Source organism: Mauremys mutica, chromosome 6 (assembly GCF_020497125.1).
Source record: "Mauremys mutica isolate MM-2020 ecotype Southern chromosome 6, ASM2049712v1, whole genome shotgun sequence".
NCBI lineage: Eukaryota > Metazoa > Chordata > Testudines > Geoemydidae > Mauremys > Mauremys mutica.
Genome location: NC_059077.1, coordinates 107013691 through 107036872, shown reverse-complemented (window position 1 = coordinate 107036872; position 23182 = coordinate 107013691). Strand labels below are relative to the sequence as shown.

General features: G+C 37.2%; 1 protein-coding gene across 6 annotated transcripts in view; it reads left to right on the top strand.

Moving 5' to 3' along the window:
* Positions 1–23182, top strand: part of KDM4C (lysine demethylase 4C) — a 420715-nt gene that overhangs the window by 89057 nt on the left and 308476 nt on the right. For all 6 annotated transcript variants that reach the window (XM_045021569.1, XM_045021570.1, XM_045021571.1 and 3 more), the window contains 2 exons: positions 7102–7151; positions 19024–19127. In XM_045021569.1, the coding sequence (XP_044877504.1) occupies positions 7102–7151; positions 19024–19127 (154 nt within the window). The remainder of the gene's footprint in view (positions 1–7101; positions 7152–19023; positions 19128–23182) is intronic.

Genomic DNA, 23182 nt, shown 5'->3' with positions numbered 1-23182 from the left:
GGCTTTCCGTTTCTGATGTACTTAACATTTTTTTTCTATTACTTTTTTGAGTCTTTGGCTAGCTGTACTTCAAATTCTTTTTTGGCCTTCCTAATTATATTTTTACACAATTATATTTTACAGTAGGTGGCAGTGTGTGTAAAATACTTGATTTAAACAAAATATATACCAGACTTTACAGATCATTAAAGGATCTTGTGATGAAAACATTTGGTGCATATAAGCAAGCTGTGTGACCAGTCCATGTCTGGGACAGAAGTACGTGGTGTGGTATGAGGAGTAACCCAAGAACAGAAACATATGGAACAAAGCAATAAAGGTGGCAGGATGTCATTAAAATGCCATTCTTCAGTGCCCCAGAGAACTTCAGCTTCGACAAACCTTCAGAATGGATAGACTGAAAAAAATATTTTGCAAGATTTTTCATTGCTCCCAAGCACCATAAAGAAAGTGGAAATATGCAGGTATCTTCTTTATGCTGTGAGGAAGCAAGCAGAGCGTGTCTTTAAATCCTTTGACTTTACTGAAGATAGTAAAAAAAGATTACTATGAAAGGGTTCTGGCTATGTTTGATGCATACTTTATACCTGAGAGAAATGTGGTTTATGAAAGAGCATGTTTCCACCAGAGAATTCAAGAACCAGGGGAAATGGTGAATGTTTTATAACAGTTCTGCATATATTGGCTGAAAACTGATTTTTTTGGGAATGCAAAACGTGAATATATCAGAGACAGGCGGATTGTTCGGTTAACAGATAAAAACTTTTCACAGCACCCACAGTTGTAAAGAGATTTAACCTTAGCCACAGCTATATGCAGAGCAAAGCAGCCTGAGCTGATGAAACAGCAGAACCTAGAGCAACTTAACAAGCTTGAAAAACCTGACACTAGCTTAGAAACTATAAACAGACACTTGAGTGTTAAGTCATTACTACAAAATCCCCGAGACAAGGAGAGAGAAATTCCAGCCTACATGCAAATGTTGTAGAAAAAGTCATATCCCAAGAGTAATGTTCCCTCTAATTTTTTCCATCCATGTGTGGAATAAATTTTGTGTTGTGCACTGAGGTTTGTGCAGGTGTGCGCCACCAGTAGAAACAAAAAACCTAGATTTAATATATATTTTTAAAAAGTTACCATAGGGCTAGTTGCTCCAGCCAGGAGAGGTTAGGCATTTTAGAACTTACTACTCAAAGAATAAAAGAACTGGAGTACTTGTGGCACCTTAGACGAACAAATGTATTTGAGCATAAGCTTTCGTGGTGTAAGAAATAAAAATTATGAAATGCATAGACCAGTCAAAACACTAAAATAATACACTTTGAAATAATAAAAGTACAGAGAATATATGTGCATTGCAGGAAGTACCAAGAAGTAAGAACAACAATTCAAGTATGCGTTGAGAGGTGAGAGTGACACAGAGACTGTGTGTATGTGTGTGAGATACAGACCGTGTGTTCTTTAATAGGAACTTTAGTTTTCTGTAGAGTACCAACACTTTTGGTTGTACTTCATGGAGTTATGTAGTTTAATTTACAGTACAATACACAGCACTATATACAGTAATTTGCCTTGGCCGGTGAAAGATGTGAGCATATATTTTAAATTATAGTGTACGCACTGCTGTGTGTATAATATGGGATAGAGGACACAGAGACATATAAGCAGTTTGCCAGGACAAACATGGAGAGAAAGAGATTCAATTTTAGGAAGATAATGAGATGCTACTAAAGCTGCAATAAAGTGAGCAGAATAAAGTTGAAAGTCTCCCTGTGGTCATTTCCATTTACAGTACTTCTGAAGTGGGCATGAGCTCTGTTACAACTGTTGATGCTGGCCATCCTGATGGAAGAATCTTCTTATATTTTAATGGGGCCCACTGAGTAGTGGTTAAGTGTATATGTGAATGAGGGGTTGTGGTTGGGAGAAGTCAGAAATAGGGACCTTAGCTTGAACCTCTAGTGATAGCTTCTTAACTCACTGTGCTTTTTCAATTAAACTATAATAGTTTTCAATTCCTTAACATTTAGAAATAGAAATAAAATTACCAAAATATGGTATAGAGGTGAATGTGGCTAGGCTTGGGCTTAAGTTGTTTCAAGACCTCCAAACTGGAAAAAAAAAGATTAGTTTGACAGATAGGTGGACTGGGTGGAAAGGGAGATGAATCCTAGATGTGAGTCACATTTACCATGCGCAAAATAGTAAAATGTCCAAAGTATCACATACATGTTTTTTCTATGCTTACCACTGGCATTTTAAACCAAAACCAATTCAAGGTGCACTGATCATTTTAGTGGTGATATTTGTACATGTATGAGCAGAGATTGAAAATTACTTAGGTCAGTGGTCCAGTACTTGCTATATTTAGTCTGAGAACAAAGCCAAGAAGTATCTTCTGGCCTAAGAGACCAATGATAGATTCCAGATCCAGTATCTTGTGAACCACCGGGGCTAGAAATGAATACTGTATCCCACAGTGTATTCTGCTTCCGAGTAGTATACCTCATTGTTTACTTGTCCTGGCAGGTCATGAGAAACTAGGCTGACCAGACAGCAAGTGTGAAAAATCAGGATGGGGGTGGGGGATAATAGGAGCCTATATAAGAAAAAGACCCAAAAATCAGGACTGTCCCTATAAAATCGGGACATCTGGTCACCCTATGAGAAACTGAATCATAAATTCACACAATTCTGATTACTATTTTGACTTTAGGCATCCAGGTCAATTCTGACTTGATTTTAGTGATTGCCATTTTGAGAAATGTCCCACAGTGTCACAGGGGCATTGATTGGAGTCACCTAGGGAAGACTGTCTGGTCTCATGGCTGACTGGACAGTTATGGCCCACTGTCTTAAAGTAAGCCATGTGACTGGTTGATTATACTACCACTGCAAAGACCCACTTACTGGACCTCTGTCTGTGGGCATGGTACTTAATCCCCAATTTAGCAAAGAACTTAAGTATAGTTTAAATTTACCATAAGAACTTGAGTCATTTCATTGAGTTTGTGGAATTGAAAGAGGTAATTTTAAATTGTTGGACTCCACGTAATTTTATCTGAAAAAATTACTATATATATTTGGTTTAGAGAAACAAGCAATGGTAGGCCAGCTCTTACTAATTGTTTCACTTACTGCTAACTCTGGTGCGACTCCCAGTATTAAGTTACAAGGGTTCTTTTGCTTAGATTAGGGCACACCATGTTCAACACCAAGCAAAATAATCACAATTATTAACCATGGCTATTTTATTAAAAAAAAGGAAAAGAAAACTCTAAACAACACAAATGATAAACTGGTTATTTCTATTACAATCTCTTCTTTAGCTCTCATTGTGGAGAGCTTTTAACAGAGATTACAACCCTGAACGTGAACACCTCTGAGGTGTGCGTTCCTCTTCCTGTATCAAGACCAAAATGTATTGTTTCCCAAAATGATTGTGACTCCATTCTTTAGTATATCCTTTAATAACTAAGAATGTGTATAGATGGGCAAAGGAACTTTGTTTCAGGGAAGGCAGACCTGCTGGTTATTAATAAACAATCAGTGAGTTTATAGTTGACAAAGTAAGCGGTCTTAACTACATCCTATTAAACCAAAGAAAATATTTAAATCATTCATTAGAAGAAGCCATTTAAGGAGCTGTCTTGAGGTAGGCCAGTTAATCAATATTCAGAATGTCAAATACAGTTACATCCCATTGTTTCTCTGTTTACCAGTGTTTAACCCCTTGTCCTCTGCAGCACTACCTGGCCTAACCATCTGGTGATTAATCGGAGAAACTGTTAGTCTTTTAAGTTACAACAGCATTTCAGTATTCCAATAAAATCATTACAAGAAATTTTAAATCTAATTCCTTGGCATTGTTTTAGTTAACCTCCTCTCATCAATCTATGCTGATGTTTTGGGGAAGTTTTCTTGGGTTGGTTTCTTCTTGAGTCTTCTCTGTTTTTCTTATAAAAAGCAACAATGAGTCCTGAGGCACCTTAAAGACTAACAGTGTATTGCAGCATAAGCTTTCATGGGTGAATTCCCACTTTGTCAGATGCATGTAATGGAAATTTCCAGAGGCAGGTATAATATGCAGGCAAGACTCAGTTTGAGATAAGGAGGTTAGTTCAATCAGGGAGGGTGAGGCCCTCTTCTAGCAGTTGAGGTGTGAACACCCAGGGAGGAGAAACTGCTTTTGTAGTTGGCTAGCCATTCACAGTCTTTGTTTAATCCTGATCTGATGGTGTCCAAATTTGTAGCAGCTTGCTTGTAGTGATGAACTGGATTAGTTGTGGAGTTCTTACTGTTTAAGCAGAGTAGCAGGGGGTGTGAGAGTGGGGTCACTTCAGAATTATTTAAAACCTTCTCCTTATTTTCATGAAGTTATAGGTAAATGTTCCTCTTTTCAGGCTTGTTTAGATTCAGATGAGTTGCCATTACTCTTTCATTGGCTCCATGCCTTTGGGGTTGGTTTAGGTGACACTTTCAGCTCCTGAACAAGCATTGTTTTATGCATATGCAAAGTTTCTTTAATTGCCTTTATTCTTGTGGCAGGAAAGATCCAGATAACTTGTAAAGTTTAGTGTTAAGTATTTCTTTTGATATTCTTATCAAAACAGTTTTAAAAATTAAATAACTTGTTTAAGTACTTGAGCTTAAGCTGTGGCTTCTATGTGACAGTTTTTGAAAAGATGATTTTTCTCATCTTTGAGTGGATTGAAAATTTTTTAAGCACTGACAGTAGATAATTCTCCATTTATAGAAATATTCTATAATTAAATAGCTGCTTACATTAGTAATTAGTTTAGCATCAAATAGCACTCCTATATTTGTACATAAAGCATCTTACTATTCCTATAACAATATCAGGCAGTTAGTATATGAGGCCTGCATTTAGATAGAAAATATTTGCAAATATTTATATTAAAAGAAGCTTAGGCCATCAGCATTTGAGGGAAAAAAACAGGTTTTCACCTTTAAATGGAACATGAGTTGAAAGTAACCAGTATTTTCTGTAAAACATTTCCTACCAGAAATATTTTCCAAGTTTGAAGAACATTTATGGTGGGAAATGTTTTACAAAAGATATTGGAGCAATATTTAGTTAATGTAAATTTTGTAATTTGGTTATCTGTTTTTTGTGAGGTTGTGAAGCTTGTTAATTATTTGCTGTGTGTGATTCTGTTCTCTTTCAGTATTATTGCATGGTCAGGGGCTTGTTGGTTTTCATTTGTGGCGTGGATAGTCCTTACACAGGATCATTAAATTATAAAACTAATTTAACTGTTGCGAATAGGCCACTTCCACCTTGATTGAATTGGCCTCATTAGCACTGACCCCCCCACTTGGTAAGGCAATTCCCATCTTTTCATGTGCTGTAATATATATACTGCTTACTGTATTTTCCACTCCATGCATCTGATGAAGTGGGTTTTAGCCCACAAAAGCTTATGCCCAAAACATTGTTAGTCTCTAAGGTGCCACAAGGACACCTCGTGGTTAAAGCTAATTTAAGTATCAATTGAGGAAGGCAGTTGGATTGTTTGGAGTTGTGGTATAATAAAATAATCCGCCCAAGTATTGGTGAACTCAGTGAGAGAGGTTGCCATGATTTTGCTTGGGTTTGGCTCTAACTAATTACATGGGAACAGAGCTTTAACAACTCATGACCTGAGTCAGATGGACAGACCTATGAGGTTGAGAGCTAATTTAATCTGGGAACAGTGCAATGAGGTCAGGTGAGCAATGTTTTTTCCCCTGTGCTGTGGGCTGTTTACTTTTTTGTTTTATGGTGGCTGTTTCCAGTGAAGTTAAAGTCACTGTGCCATATTTTCTGGAGTTGTTGTCATTCTGCTTGACAACGTAGCTGAATTATTTTATGGAAGTAAGTGACGCCCACATTTTATGATCCAATATTTTGACTGGTCATGGCTAGAAAAGCTTGATTGAACCACTGTGCATACTTTCATGGTTAGTGAACGTTTCCAAGAGATGATCCTGGACCAGTGATCAGACAGTCAACTGACAGTTCAAAATGTTTTCTATTTGCCAGTTTAACTCCTACTTTCAAAGTACTTATATAGTTTGGCTGTTGGACCAATCTGAAAACATTCATTTATGGAATAGGCTGAAAAATACATACTTGCTGATTTTTCACCTGACCAAAGCCACATGTTTATTCTGCATAGAAGATATCAAATGCAACCTAACTCTGCCATAAACACGTAAAGTGAAATAGAAGCTGATTGTGCACACACATCACATATGCTATTGAATCCAAAAATTACAAGCTAATTAACGTCTATGGTAAATAACAAAATATTAATTCATTTTTATATTATACCATGTGCTGCTGAATTAGGAAAGGAAGTATAATCTTTCTGCATTACAGTAATCTTAAATTTTCAAGCTGGAATAAACACTAAAAAACAATGATACCACCAATGCTTTTTCTTCTCACAGATTTGTTGTGACTAGACTTGAATAACAAAAATTTAAAAAATTTCTTGAAATCAAAGATTACAATATTTCCAAATACAGTATTTTCATAAACAATGTGCTAAATATTGAATTTACGAATGCATATTTCTTTGAATTATAAACTGATGTGTGTAACTCAACTACAAAGAACAAATATGAAAAAATCATCTTAAATTCATATTTTTCAGTTGAACTCTTGTTTTGTGAAACATTCAAAGAAAATAATCCTGTATGAAAGTTATGCTGCTTTGGTGTATGTGTCAGTCTTTTTTAGAAATAAAAGGAGAAATAAGTATCTGCATTTCTTTTAACTGGAATAACTGTATGCAGATATAATTACGTACAGGTATTGCCAAACTCTAGAAATTCAAAACAGTATTGGTGACTAAAACATTCTTAAACTACAATTTATATTTTACTAATCAGTTTTTAAAACTAAAAGTAAAATAAATCACTTTTTCTTAAAAGTAAATCAACTCCTAGTTTTTCCTCATGTTGTTTTACACTGTATTTTATATTAATAACCATATTTAGTCTCTTTTCTTTCAGATATTTTGTCCATGCGGAATTATTGTTTCATAATTGTAGTGCTAAACATTTTAATCCGTTTCTTTGTGTAATTTTTAGGTATGCGATTCCTCCAGAACATGGAAAACGGCTTGAAAGACTAGCTCAAGGTAATATTTTCAACATTTCTAATCAAAGATGTTTGTTTCAAAGGTCCTTGATTTTCAGGAGTTTCTTTGATTTCAGGTAAAATCATTTTACAATCTCAGCTCTCCTGATTTAATATGGTTTCATCCTTCTTAAAATGGTGGCATCTAAAATGCCTGAAACATGGTAGATCAATATTATTCAAACATTTGTGTGGGGGGCGGGGAGGGAGAGGAGGAATTTAAAAGCAATTGAGGCTTGGTTCTTAAAACTTAATATTTTTCTTGACTTATTTTTTTACTATATTATAGATACTTGTTTTGTCTTCAGATTAAAGTTGAGAATTATGGATAAACAAATAAATAATTAGATCCATTTCTGGGACTGGTACCACATGAGCTGTAGGTCTTTGAGATGGTATTTTCACAATTAAATTTGAAATAGAGTTAAGCATGTTTTAGTTAGGTGCTGTAGGCCAAAGTTATTTCTGTTTATAGGTTTAAATATTTGTTTTAAAGAGCATGATCAGATGCAAATTACCAAAAGTGTATGTACATATTTGCCTATACCCAAATTGTGTGCGCAAAAGAATCTGATGCATATGTGCAAGTAGGGCATTTGCACACACACATACAATTATGCATACATTTGGGTTTAATTCTCCCTTGAGTTAATTCTACACTAGTCCCTGAGAACAGTAATATGTGGCATAGCTGAACTGAATTATTGACACATAATACCAATGTCCTGTATATTTGTGATAATTAAACCATGGCCAAATTCCATCTTGGCTAATTACTTTCTACCTACTTAAATTCCTCTTGTAGTTCCAGTTGAGAGAGCTTTCCTCATTTTCTCCTTTCCAAATCCCATTATACCTTATTGCTGAGTCCTGCTATTTACCACCATAGAGTTCGCTGCAGTTCATTTGTGAAGTAAGGGATCCTTAGTATAGGAAGGACCGGCAGCGTCGCCTAATATTGAGGTTGCCTGACACTTCCCATTATTGTACCTTGTGTTCAGTTACTTATAACTTGGCAAAACTTTTACCATTTGGTCTGAATTTTTCCATATTTGGTGTCTGCCTCAGGCTGGTTGTTGGGGTTTTTTTTGGTTTGAAATGGAAAAAAAACCCCAAGCATAAAGGTCAAGCCATTTGCAAAAACGAGGCTAGAGAAGCAGACGTTGTTTTGTTCTTGTTAAAGTCTTGACTTTTTTTTTTTTAAATTCTCTAGTGCAGTGTTTCCCAAACTTGGGACGCCACTTGTGTAGGGAAAGCCCCTGGCGGGCTGGGCCGGTTTGTTTACCTGCCCCGTCCGCAGGTCCAGCCGATCGTGGCTCCCACTGGCCGCAGTTTGCCGCTCCAGGCCAATGGGGACTGTGGGAAGTGGCGCGGGCCGAGGGATGTGCTTGCCGCAGCTCCCATTTGGCCTGGAGCCACAAACCGTGGCCAGTGGGAGCCGTGATTGGCCGGACCTGCGGACGTGGGAGGTAAACAAACCAGCCCGGCCCACCAGGGGCTTTCCCTTCACAAGTGGTATCCCAAGTTTGGGAAACACTGCACTAGTGCATCCAGATGGTTGAGCAGAGACATGAAATTTGTTAGGGTGTGGAGAGTGGCCTTTGACAGGGATGTGCCTTTTGCAGTCCCTGTGAAAATTTGCCCAAGTTGTAAGCTTTTATAAAAAAATAAAATAAAATTGCAGCTTGCACATGCTCAGTAGAGACTTTCTTCAATTTAAACAGGTAAAATCTTTGAAGATTCCATTCACGTGAGAGACCAGCTTTCGAGCTACACAGACAATGACTGGAGAGTCATTTCTCACTCTTTCCCTGTCCCAATGACTATTCATTGCTATTATGAACGATTAGGAATGGCCACCATGAATGTCAATAATTGTTGTTTGCCGGGTGATAGCTGTGCTGGTATCATGATATTAGAGTGATGAGGTGGGTGAGGTAATATCTTTTATTGAACCAACTTCTGTTGGTCTCTTTCATCAACAGAAATTGGTTCCATAAAAGATGTCACTTCACTCACCTTGTCTCTAATAAATAGTCATTGAGCCAGGGAAAGAGAGTGATTCTGCAGCTGGTTGTTGGGGCACTTACCTAGGATGTTGGAGACCCAGGTTCAGGCTCCAATGACTATTAAATTACTTATACAAAGCGGAACAGCTTCAACAGGAGAGATTGAAAATGACTGATACTGGAATATTCTATAGACTTGTGGTTAGGGCATTCACCTGAGAGTTGAGACCCATGTTCAAATCCCTTTTTTCTTGTTGGGTAGAGGAGGGAATTGAACCCAGGTCTCCCACTGGGCTAAAGGATAAGAGAGGCTGCTGTTGCTGCTGCCACCTCCTCCTCAATATGAATTCACAAATAGTTTTGGGTTGCCAAAACTGCATTTTTCAGCAAATAGTTTATTCACAGAAAAAAATTTCACCCAGCTCTATTTGTGTCACGATTATCCTTTTTAAAATTGAAAATTCAGCTTTTTTGAATGGTTGAAACAGGGCAGGTAAAGACTTTGCATTTTTTCCCTCTTGTGTTGGGCTTTCTCTTAGGCTCGAGCCAAAGCCTATTGAAGATGCTGGGAAGACTCTTGTAGACTTCAGTAGTTTTTGGATTAGGTCCTAAGAGATACCAGTCCTGTAGACTACATAAGAAGTTTATTCATCTCAACATAAAATTTGGTATTGGCTATTAGCTTAGAAGACATTAAAGGTGACTCTCCCACCACATTTTTCACTTGTTTCCGTTAGTTCAATTCTCCATCAAATTTAAAAATGAACTCCAAGAATTACTTTCTTTTAAAATCATATGGACAATTCTAGAAACTAGTTATAATAATAATTAGAGACTAGTTATAATAATAATAATTAATAGTTACCAATACCAATCTCCTAGAACTGGAAGGGACCTTGAAAGGTCATTGAGTCCAGCCCCCTGCCTTTACTAGCAGGACCAATTTTTGCACCAGATCTGTAAGTGGCCCCCTCAAGGATTGAACTCACAACCCTGGGTTTAGCAGGCCAATGCTCAAACCACTGAGCTATCCCTCCCCCCAGTCAGTCAGTCAGTTTTAGTTTTAGTTTTAGTTTTAGTTTTACACTTGTCGTTCTATTATGAAAGTTTTGGCATACTAACAACTATAAAGCTGGTACGTTCTAATAGCCCAATACATTATATTAATAATACCAACATAATTGTAATCTTGAACTTCTGGCAGGAACAAACTATTCTCATGAATATTAAAGTGGATGAGTCCCTGGTCTGGATAGTAGATTAGAGTAGGACATGGAAGGTGATTACTATAATCCTTACTTACACATGTAATGAACTTTTTACTCCCTCTGACTATATTTTCCCATATTTTCTTTAATAATTGCTCCATAATTCCGTATTATTTTGTTGCTAGTGGAGTTTGAGAAAGAGGCATCTGTGATCTTCATGATGTAGTTACTGCCCATTAAAATATGGTCAAAGTTTTAAAGTAAGCTGTTTTAAAATGATGAAAATGTCATGTCAGCCACATGGCTGCAATTTATCTAATCAGTAAAGGTTAATAAACTTAGGGGATGATGATGACTTCAGACTTAATTACATGTTTATTCAAAACTGTTGTTGTGGCATATTTTTTGTGGAAATGCAACAGCTAAAAAGCTGCATGATTCAGAGGTTTAGTCTTGGTGACCAGATGCCTACTGAATTAATTGAATACTCCTAAATAATTAAAATAAAATAATGCATTAAATGTGATGAAGCATTACAGGTTGTCTAGGTCAAGGCAGTACTTGATACATAAGATTGAAGAAAGGCTAGGATATTTTCCATTATCTTGTCTGCACATCATAATTATCACACTTGCCTTTTATGCATGAATGCTTTCATCTTTGGTTTCCATTGAAATCTTGATTGACTGTGGCACCTACAAATATTTTATCTGAAAGATATTAGACTTGCATCTAATAAAGGCAGCAGTTTGATTTTGCCCTTCAGCTGCTTTCTCATTTATGTAGTTTCTTTCAATTTTATGTGGACATAAATGTAATAAAAATCTCAAGTGAGCTGTTATTGCAATTTTTAAACTTGTTGTTATGTTCATCTGTAATACCATAGAATTGTAAGGATTTTTGTTTGATAAAGTTGGTTGGAAAATAGAGGCAGAGCAGCAAATCATAAATGACAGTTTGGAAGATTTTCAGGTTCTTTAAATAGATTCCTTAATTGTATAGGCTATTTTAGAAAAGAGGCGACATCTATCTGAGATGTTCAGTTATGTTACACAAAGGGACTAAGGCAGAGTGTAATATACTGTAAGTAGTTTGTGAAGAATGTTTCAAAACTACAGTATATAGTATAAGCTGATCTACTTAATACAGAAGTTCATAACTATCATTTATGAATAAAATTATAAGTAGTTCTTGATGTGCAATTTAATGCAGAACTTGAGATATCTATATCTGTCTATGTCTATCTGTCACCTCACGGTTGCAAAAACTGAAAATTTGTGGTTGCTGAAGAGTTAAAGCTTTCGTCAAATGACAATTTTATTTTAGTCAAAGTTAGTAGAGATGGAAATGAATAGATAAACTTTAGATTATTACATATGCATGTACATCAGTGTATAATAACACTCATTTATTGCAAGCAGCACTTGCCATCTTCTGTGACTGTAACAGTTTGTACTTACACAGATTGTTACTGTCTTCCAGAGGTCACTATGACCATACACCATCATCCTCCTAATGTTTCATTTTTCTTGCATTAACTTTCAAAGGGTTAATACATTACGAATCGGTTATATGTTAACATTCTAACATACTGGCTTGGGCATGGCCTGGGGAGCAGGGGCAGGGCATTGTGTGGGCAGGGGCCCCCGTCCCCCCCACTTTTGGGAGGGCTCCAGTGCCCTTGTTTCCAGTATGGTTCTTGGCCCTATGCTATTCAACATTTTGTCAATGACCTGGAAGTAACTATAAAATCATCACTGATAAAGTGTGCGGATAACTCACAAATTGGGGAGTGGTAAATAATGACGAGTACAGGTAATTGATTCAGAACGATCTGAAGTACTTGGTAAACTGGGTGCAAGCAAACTGTGTTTTTAATATGAGTAAATATATACATCTTGGGATAAAGAATATAGGCCTTACTTACAGGACTGGGCCTCTGTTCAGGGAAGCCGTGACTCTGAAAAAGATTTGGGTCTTGTGGTGGATAATCACCTGAACATGAGCTCCCATTGTGACACTGTAAAAAAGAGCTAATGTGATCCTGGGATGCACAAACAAGGAAATCTCAATTAGGGTTCAAGAAGTTATTTTCCTCTATATTTGGTACTGGTGCAACTGCTGCTGGAATACAGTGTTCAGTTCTAGTGGCCACCGAAAAGAGCCACAATAATGAGTAAAGGATTAGAAAACTTGCCTTAGAGTGATAGACCCAAGGAGCTCAATCTATTTAACTTAACGAAGAGAAGGCTAAGAGTTAAGGGTTTATTTGATTACTATCTATAAGTATCTATATCAGGGGTGGCCAACCTGTGGCTCCGGAGCCACATGCAGCTTTTCAGAAGTTAATATACGGCTCGTCATATAGACACTGACTCCAGGGCTGGAGCTACAGACGCCAACTTTCCAGTGTGCTGGGGGCTGCTCACTGCTCAACCCCTGGCTCAGCCACAGGCCCTGCCCCCACTCCACCCCTTCCCACCCCCTCCCCTGAACCTGCCATGCCCTCGCTCCTCCCTCTCCTCCCCCCACCCCCGTATGCCAAGAAACAGCTGATCGGGAGAGAGGGGGAGGATGCAGATCAGGGGCTGCCGGTGGGCAGGAGGCACTGGGAGCGGAAGGGAGGGGAGGGTGGGGGGATGATGGGGGCTGCTGATGTATTATTGTGGCTCTTTGGCAATGTACATTGGTAAATTCTGACTCCTTCTCAGGCTCAGGTTGGCCACCCCTGATCTTGTTGAACAACTATTTAATAATGGGCTCTTCTAGCAGAGAAAGACATAACCCGATCCAATGGTTGAAGTTGAAGCTAGACTGGAAATAAAGTGTAGCTTTTTAACACTGAGACAGCTTTTAAGTAAAGATTGGAGGTTTTTGTAAAAGATGTGCGCTAGGAATTTTTTTTGGCAAAATTCTCTGGCTTGTGTTATACAGGAGGTCAGACTAGATGATCACTGTGGTCTCTTCTGGCCTTGGATTATATGGATCTATTAACCTATGAATCTGCATTTGAGATTGCCCTCAGAAGATATTTCAGTTCCGTTGTAAAGCCACAACTTTATTATGGGCCAGGTTGTATTATTCTTACCCATATTGAATAGTACCGTACACCACTGATAGTCTTGTTGGAGTCAGTGGGGCTGCTAGTGGAGTAAGGCACTACTCTTTTTGAGGTAGTAATATCGCTATCTGGCTCTATATGATCATAGCAATACTGTTTAACTGAAGATCCTGTGCAAGCGTTCCTTGTACTATGGACGTGTTTTCTAGTTGTCCCTGACAAAACAAACAAATTGTAAACCGTTTGAGAGACTGCCTGATTCCCAGCTGTTAGACTGAGACTTATGCCATCTGATGTAGAGCCCTGTGCTATACGGGTCACCATTTCCAAAATGAAAAATTGGGCCCTACAGCTGACAGTGCTCATTGTTCCCTAGTGGTTTGGCTTATCTATCAAGCAAGAGGTAAATACAACCTTTGTCTCAGCTGATCCCAGTTGTGAGATTGCTCTCCCTCAGTGTTTGAAACCTTTTGTTGCCTTAAGGTCCCCAGTGCCATGCTGTCCTGTATATACATGTGTACTGCTTGCCCTCAGATGCAGCTAGTAATCTGGTTAGCAAATTGTCATTTACGTTTTCATAGAATTGTAGACTTTAAAGGTCAGAAGGGACTATTATGATCATCTAGTCTGACCTCCTGCACAATGCAGGCCACAGAATCTCACCCACCCACTCCCGTATCAAACCTGTGTCTGAGCCATTGAAGTCATCAAATCATGGTTTAAAGACTTCAAGGTGCAGAGAATCTTCCAGTAAGTGACCGGTGCCCCATGCTTCAGAAAAAGGCAACCCCCCGCCAGGGCCTCTGCCAATCTGCCTGGAGGAAAATTTTGCAGCTCATTGCACCCTGTCCACCTAAAAGTCACAACGATCTTGAGCCAAGTCTGGACCAAGGATAACTGTACTGGAAGTGATGCTGGAGAGATGTAGCCCATCCAAATAGAACAGCCCGAACTTGTGGGGAATCCAGTCATACCCGAAGGTCTGGTCACCAACAGTGAAAGTGAAATTCTTGTCTCACGGGCAATATTATTCCTGCTCTAGGACACCATGCTGGGGATGTTGGTGTCCCTTTACCCTTGCCATGAGAGAAGTTTTGAATACACTAGTCTGGTTCTTGGGAACATAGGAAACAATGCAACTCAATCCTGTTGCACTCTAACTTTCAATCATACACTTATCCATGCCACCAAAACATTGTACTAAATTTTTCTGTCCCTGATGCCTTAACCTCTTTAGATATGTGCACTCAGTCACTGCCCACTGTTTTTTCCCCACCCTTGTGTCTTGAGCTGATTATGCTTTTACTATAGTGGATCTCAGTGTACAGTTTAATTTTTTTTTTAATTCCAAAGAGTTTTTTATTTGATCACTCTTGGTCCCAATTGATTTCTTCTCCGTCCTCAAACCTTAACATCACCTTTTGACAGTTTTGTTAATCTTTTACAGGTTCATTTCAATGTATTGTAAATTACTTTATTATGTTATACAGCACCCTGGGCATTATAGCAGGTAGCTAGTGGGGCTTTTAAAATCAGGATTATTATGATTGTATTATATTGTCATGATTGCATCACGGCAACTGAAATGCATGTGCTGAGGCTCATTGGTATTTATCTGAGTAGCTCACTTGCTACCCAGCGTTGCCAAATAAATTGGTGAAACTGCGTTGCAAGGGCTGCTCTTAAAAAACGGTCTTTGGGTTTTATTTACAATTCCAAAAGGGAGAAAAAATTATATGGCTGTTGTTGGAAAAAATTACTAAATTTTAATGAAATGTGACACCATAATTAGTCCCTTCAGATTCAAAGGAATCTTATTAGACTTCCTAGTTCTTGTGTAGTGAAAGATCTTTATGACAACTTTGCATCTTAATTGAACTTCATATCCTTTATCTAAGAAACTGTGTGTTGTTGGGGTTGGGGAGTCAGCTAGAAAGGAATGCACAGTTGATATGCTTATCAGAACCTGCCCAGGCAGACATGTGCAGGTGATTGTTCTGGAGTCTTTAAGAGACCCTAATAGACCTTAATGGGAGAATTGACATGGAGAATAAAACAGGTTGAGGGTGTAGATTGGGGTGGGAGGGAGGGAGACTGGTTATTCTGAGAGAATGTTGCCCTAAGTTTGTTCATTATTTTAAGACATGAAGAGTATTAAGACAGCTGAATTGGATGATTGGAAATGTCTTATTGTTAAAGAATGAACGTGCTCCAAAGAAATAACCATCTTTTTGAATGGCAAAAGAATCTCTGTATGTGCTCTCTCTCTCTCATATAGAGTTGACAGAAGAGTCCAGATATTATTTCAGTGTCTTGTACCTAAGTTTAGTGCCTGTCCGGTAATGCTTTCTATAGTATTTTTAAGCATGTATGTTTATTTTTTCCTATCCTTTCATTTAATGACATTTTCTCTCATAGACTCATAGACTGTTTTTATGCAGTTGCCAATAAAACATTATTTTGCTTAAGACAAATGGAATTCAGTTTGGATATTGTAATTTTTGGCCAGTCTTTGGTTGGTGACCCACAGAGGACAAAAGTTCTCTAACCTTTCAAGAAGCCTGGAGTGTAGACTTCGAAACCTACTAATCTGAATCTCCCAGATTTTCCCCATAGATTCCTAAAGTTGTGCAGACATGAAGTGTCACTCTCTATATAAATGAAATCTAGTAGTTGTTCTGAATGGATATAAAGTTTATTATAAAGACTTGTTTTTACTCTGTAAAATAATATTGCTGATATACTCTCATACACTGAAAGCAAGACATTGTTTTCAAATGGCTTTACGTTTTTTTTGTTTGTTTGTTTTTCATGTGACTGTTAATGTGAACTTGTAAATACAACTGGAAATTATTTTGGAGGACCCATTAGGAGTCCTTGGTGGAGCAGAATACTAATTGAGGACAAGATTTAAAGAAATAAGAGTCTAAAGTTAATCATCTAAATTTATTTTTAGACACCTAAACAGGGCTGGGCATCTTGGTCCCATTAGGTGCTTAGCGTTTTTTTTTAAAATTTGGGTCTTGTATTTAGATGTCCAAATATGGATATATCCTATTTATGAAAATATTGTCTTTAGTTTCTAACCCATTTAAATTTGAACTATTTTACATTGTACACAGTGATTTTGGTGAGATAATAGAGGGTATAATTTTAGAGGTTCATTATAAATATAAATTATAAACTGATGCAGAGTACTTAATACACTGCACATTACCTTCCTTCAGTGGTTTTCCAATTTAAGTTAACTTATGGCCAGTCACCACATTTGTTTGGGCCCTGATTACAAATCCATATAGAAAGAGAATTAAATAGATTCTTCTTTCATCATTGATTTTAATTTAAAATGTAATTCATGTAATGTAGTACAAACCTACAGATTTTAAAAGTTTGATGGGTTCATTTAAAATGATCTGCTAAGAAATAGCTTTTAGTATTGGCATATCTGTTGACAACCTTCTCATTAATGATTAAATCCCTTAAAGAATAACGTGGTGTGTTACACAGGAGTTTAGTGGATGAATAAAATGGACTTTTATTGGCATGCACTTTCCTTTCTCTTTCATGCAGTGGTGTGGTGAGCAGATTTTTGTAATTAAATGGTAACTTATCCTAACTCATTTATCTATCATGTCCTTTATATGCTCATATATGAGAGAAAACAGATTAGAATGTGGTTATCATTGGGGAAAAATGGCAATTACTTTTATGTGAATATGACAAAGGGAAAATGTGTTTTGTCCCTGTAAGCCAGTTATATCATAAAATACAGATTGGTTTTTATTTGTTTATGTAAATACCATATTATGACAAAATTTACAAACTAATATTTTACCAACTCCTTCCATCCTGTTTTATTGTCATATACTTTTTTTCTTTGCAGTAGAGCCTTCCTAATTCATGATTCCCTAGTTAAGAAACCCATTAATTTTCATAAAACAGCAAACATTTCACCTTGTATCTAATAGCAGAGTGCTTAGTGAAATCTTCTGTACTTAACTTGAGACAGTATGGTCTCTTGGTTGAAGCAGATGTGTGGAAGGTAGGACATCTGGATTCTGCTCCTGAATGGGCCCCAAAAACTTGCTGTGTGACCATTGGAAAGTCATGTACCTTTTCTGTGCCTGTTTCCCTCTTTGTAAAGTGCTTTGGGATACTCGTATGATAGATACTATATAAGTGCAATGAATTATTGTTACTAAGACATCAATATTTTTGCAAAACGTACTATATAGTATATTATGAAGGTAGTATAAATAATAAACTAAATTGAAATGGCTAAAATGAATTATTTCGAAATGATCTGCCTTAGGTATTTTAAAATCATATATGTTTGCTTGATTGCTAACCATGTTAATTTCAGTGATCCTCAGCAGATATCTCAGTCATTAGTGCCATGTACTTTTCTCTTGTAAAGACTTTCTCGGAACTGCTGATCACTGAGTAACTAGGGCAAACAGAATTGTCTTCTTTATAATTTGCACACTCCTCTCACCTAGTTCATTCAGTAATGTTACAATCCAGTCTTTGTAGCACTATGTTTTATTTCCATTATGTCACATTTTGATGTCACAGACCAGTTTCTGCCATCACTGAATGAACGGCGCAGGATGACTAGACTGATTATAAATAATGAAGATGGTATTTAACATTTAAATAGCTCTCTCTGTAGAACTCAAAGAACTTTCCATTGTACATGTGGGAAAAGTGAGGTGCAGAGAGATAAGTGACATGCCTAAGATTAAAGAGGAAGTGTGTAGAGGGTCTTGGAACAGAACCCAGACCTTCAGAAAGGAGGGTGACTTTGGTTTTAGTGATGGAAACCAACCTCTTTCTCCTCCATCTAGAGCAGCATTGCTATCTGATCTATCTACATTTCATATTTGGGGAGAGGTTTGAATTAACCTTAATTTTTAAACAAAATATTGTCATGTGCTGAACCACCATGTTACATCAGTTGTTTGCTGATGACATTGCAACACTGACCCATCAGGAGGCATGTGGCACAAATATTCAGTGCTGGCTGTCAGCCAGATTGGGAGGAAACACCTTCAGCTAGCCATTGAGCATCAACCATCATCAGGGTAAAGAAATGGCTTGAGCTACTGCCTCCATAACCTCCAAGCTGTATATATAAATATAGTTGAAAAATTAGGATTAGCCTTGAACAAAGAAATGTCAGGGAATAAGAATTGGAGATTCAACAAATGATGCGTGTCAACTTGTTTGAGATGGAAACATATTTTATTTTAATATTTTAATTCCTTGGAGTAATTGTCTTCCCCCAATAAACTGGAAACACTGTGAAAGCAAAAAGTTCAACAAGTGAGGTCCAAATTATTATTGAAGTTTTTTTTTCCTCTTATTTTAAACCTAAATTCTAGCAAAAAATAAGATCTGAAAATAGGCTAATTTATATAGGAGAGATCTTTGCTTTTTATGTAGATATCGCTGTTAATTGACAATGATGAGAGAGAAATTTCAACTAAAGTATGCAACTGTATGGTTTATTGTGCTTTTAAACAAAATACCATTAAAGTTTCCTGTTCTTGTTTTAATTGAAGAAAACTCACTTGGCTTATTTTGCCTTATTAGGATTCTTCCCAAGCAGTTCTCAAGGGTGTGATGCTTTTCTCCGTCACAAGATGACACTGATTTCTCCCTCAATATTGAAAAAATATGGAATTCCTTTTGACAAGGTACCGTAGAATTTATTTAATGATGTGCCTCTGTGCTTAGTATACAGGTATGTGCCGTTACAAAGGCAAAGCAAAACATATCTTTTTATTCAGGCCCAGATTCTGAATCACTGTTGTTAAAACAAGCTTCTGGGCCATTTGGTTGTTCTCTTGGTTTAGACTGGGATTTTCAAAGGAGCCTAACGGAGAGTTAGGTTGCCAAATCCCATTGAAATGTAATATAATTATTTTAATATGAAACAGCTTGGAAAATTAAAAACTTTTATATTCCAAACTCATTTAGTAATAGCTTAATTTTTGAAGCCATCAACAGTCCATTATGTAATATTTTTTGATATTTGGTAAATACAAATTTATTTAGCGTGGTACTGCTACATTAATTCATACAACTCTTAAATTAGTGGTATTAGATCGTGTTGTGTTTGGATAAAACTTTTTAAAGAAATGTTTATATGAACCATGATTTATTGTTTTCTTTAAGCAATGCCGTGTAATTTTTATTAGCATTTTGTGGTGATAAGTTTCAGATGAAAATAGAAGATGGTATAAATGTTTGAACATTTATTTATTGTGAAACTTTAATGCAACTTAGATGTAGTTAGAAATACAATAATAATAATAATCAGATGCTCCTTTTCTGGGCGACAGATTATTTTCTAAAAAATTTAGTGCATATGTTACTATTTTGCTTTGTGCTGGTTGATAGTGACTGAGTGAGAATGGGTACACAACATGAACATTTTATATAAAGCAGGAGAAATAAAAAAAACTTTGGCTTGATTTAAAAAAAATCTCCTTTTGAGAAGGATTAAGTACTTTGCTGTTTGCAAAAACATTTAAAATACTCCTGTGTATCCTCTTCTCCACTTGATTTTTCTTCCCTTGATCCTAGCTCTTCTCTACCTAAAAGCTTTTTCACTTGTGACTACGTGTGCACTTCATGTGGGTGCAAGGCAGTGAAAGTGTTTTTTTTTTAAATGGCATCAACCTATGCCAAGATTTGTTCAGCACCCTGGTGAGCCTGACTCAGCTCCCCTTGCTGGACATTTGTCTGTGTGATATTGAAATTTAGCAGCCCTCTGATCATTATACAGTTATGATCATTGTACGGATTCTTGATTTCCCACCTCCAGCTTTTCTAAAGTGTATAGAGAAGTCCAACAATAAGCCTGTATATTTTTCTCACACTAAATCCACTTGCAGAATAAGCCCATCAGTTTTTGTTTATGATTGTTGTCTCTGTTTTCACATATGTGATTTATTTACTTATAGGTAGCAGGAGGATCTATGTATATATGCTCAGCTGCTCACTTTTTTACACTCTAGATTGTATGGCTGCGTAGGGCCTCCTATCTTATTCACTTTAGATTTATGGGATATTATTAAATGAGGTCAAGAGAAATAATGTAACTACTGATTCTTTTCATACTCTTGTAATTTATCACTAATGTGTCAAATAAAATCACAGAATTTAGATCAATTGTTTTGGATTTAATGAACATTAATCTGAGCAGTATATTTTTCAGCATATGGAAATGGTAGAAGCATAAAGTTTAATAACTTGCTGGCAGATTTGTTTTTAACATTGTCAGGCTTGTGTTTGGGGTAGGTAGGTGAGTCCAGAGCAATAAGGTCGGTTGCTTTATTTCAGTGTCTTGGACTTTCTCATTTTCTATTTTCAAAAAATGTGTTAGAAATAGTTAAATAGAATAAATTTAGTTCTGTCACCTAGTGTTAGGAAGAAGCAGCCTGTACCCGAGTGCAGTTTTAATTAATGGGATTCAGTGAGAATGTGAATAGAAAGAATCAGGCTGTGATCTCTCGTGGCTTGCTGTGATAGAACTGGAAATGTGCTGAACACTGATAAGTCAGCCTACGCCTACCAGGTGACAGCTGAACTGCCGCTTTTTGCAAAAGAACACCTGCTAAACTGTCATCAGTAGGGGGGTGCATGACAAGATAAATTTGGGAATTGCTGGCACTGAGAATGTTCTTTCTTATACATCCCTGCAACATGATTTGAAAACTCCAATCACAATCACTGTGTGTGTTTTGTGTACTATATATTTACCCACATGCTTATGCGTATATAAAGCGTCCAATTGCTTCACATTTATGCTGGAATCATAGGATGGTTTATATATTTGTATATAAAGTATGGGTTTTTTCATTCTTTAATCTTCTCATTGTAGTTTTTGCTATCTCTCTCCCCCCCCCCCCCCCGCCCGCACTCCATTCTGGCCTAAAAGTACTGTGATGGTGGTGATATCAAGAACATGCCAGTATCTGGAGTGCCATTCCTTTGGGTTTCTTGTTCCATACAAACACAGAATGCACACACCACATTCATGTGATTGTGAGAACAGAGTTTTGTGTATATGTGGGGTCCAAATGAGGAAATTAAATACAAAAACTGTTAGTATCATACTTGAGAGTTTAAGACATTAAAGGTAATATAAATTTCTACAGAAGTGTAGTGTGACCTTGTTATGATGGCTGCCTTTTACTGTATTTAAAAGCGCAACCACAATGTTGCCTTACCATAGTGTCTCTTTTCATTTTTGTGAGTTTGTCTCACCTGACTGTATTGTTCAGGCAAAGCATTATTAGACCCACAGAAGACATCCCTCTGATCACTAAGGTCTCCTTGTCTTCAAATAACCACTGTTTGGTGCCCAAACATCTGCCCTTAAGTATTGTTCACAACAAATAGCTTCTTTCCACTGGCCCTATTTTTTGACCTAAATTTAGTGTCAAGGGGGCATGTCAAATGAAGTATATGGATTTTCGTTCACCTCTTTACACTTTGATCACTAATGCCATGAAGTAGCTCCTATCAGCCATCTGAAGAGAGGATGTGGCTGGGCCATCTGTTCAGCAGCCTCCAGTGAGCTCATCCTTTCTGCAGCCTTTGATGTCTGGGGTCTAATGGCGCTCCCAATGGAAAGTAAAACAATCCCAAACTGATGGGAACTCTTGGGGATTGCAAGCAGTGGTTCTGCTGCCCGTTCTCCATTGATGAAGGGAGCAGACCCAGATAGCACATAGAGTTGCACATTACTCCACTAGCAAGAGAGAATCTTGCCCACTGTTTTCTGAAAATTTATATTGCATGCTGTTCACTATCTGGTATTGAACTTTTAAGTGTTTGGGGATTCTGTTTATATGAAAATGACTTTACTGTACAAAATATAGTTGTATATTTTGTAGTTGTATATTTTGTAGTTGTATATAGTTGTATATTTTGTAGTGTCATTGTTTTTTTTCCTAACTATAACTTAATCTACTGAATCAGATGTCTGCAGTCTCTTTCCACTGAATCACTCTCCATTGTATTTTGTAAGGAAAAGTGATCCTTTGGATAAATCCTTGTTTACTGCATAAAGTGGTGTTAAAGCTTCACTACCCAGTGCTACTTGAGTACCTTTTCCCAGACCTGATGCTTTCCATGCTAAGCCATTCTTCACACCCTCTGGGTAGCGTTCTAGTCATGTGCTGTAGCAACATCCTTTCAATATCCTCAATACTGTTCAAAACCCTCAGTAAAATAAGTGCAAATGGAGTGTTAGGAAGGAGATTTTAATGGCACAAAGTTTAGGACATTAATTACATCATTTAGAATACAAAGAGTCTTCAGCATTATTAGTTATTGTAAAGTTGTAGTAGTGATGTTACACAAAAAGTGTGGTTCTGCTTCCTTGAAAAAGACTTGGAAAAAATGGCACCCGTTTGTGTATTATCCACTAATAGAATGTGTGAAAGCTAAATTAGCTCCTCATTTATACATGTATGGTCCCACTGTCTGCAGAATAGATTGTCAGTGACACCTGTGAAACCTAATTAGCATTAAATGGGTCAGGCACTGAAAAGTTGTATGAGGATGGGAAAGAGAGAAGAGAAGAAATCTCCCTCTATCCTACAATAACATGGAGCATCTGTGGCACCATTCCAGAGAAGCTACTTAAGGCCGGTGGATGAAGTAGCCTTCCCAGCCATTAGAGTATGCCCCCTCTATTGGGGAAGGTAGCAGCAGATGTTTGGCTCATACCTTCCCC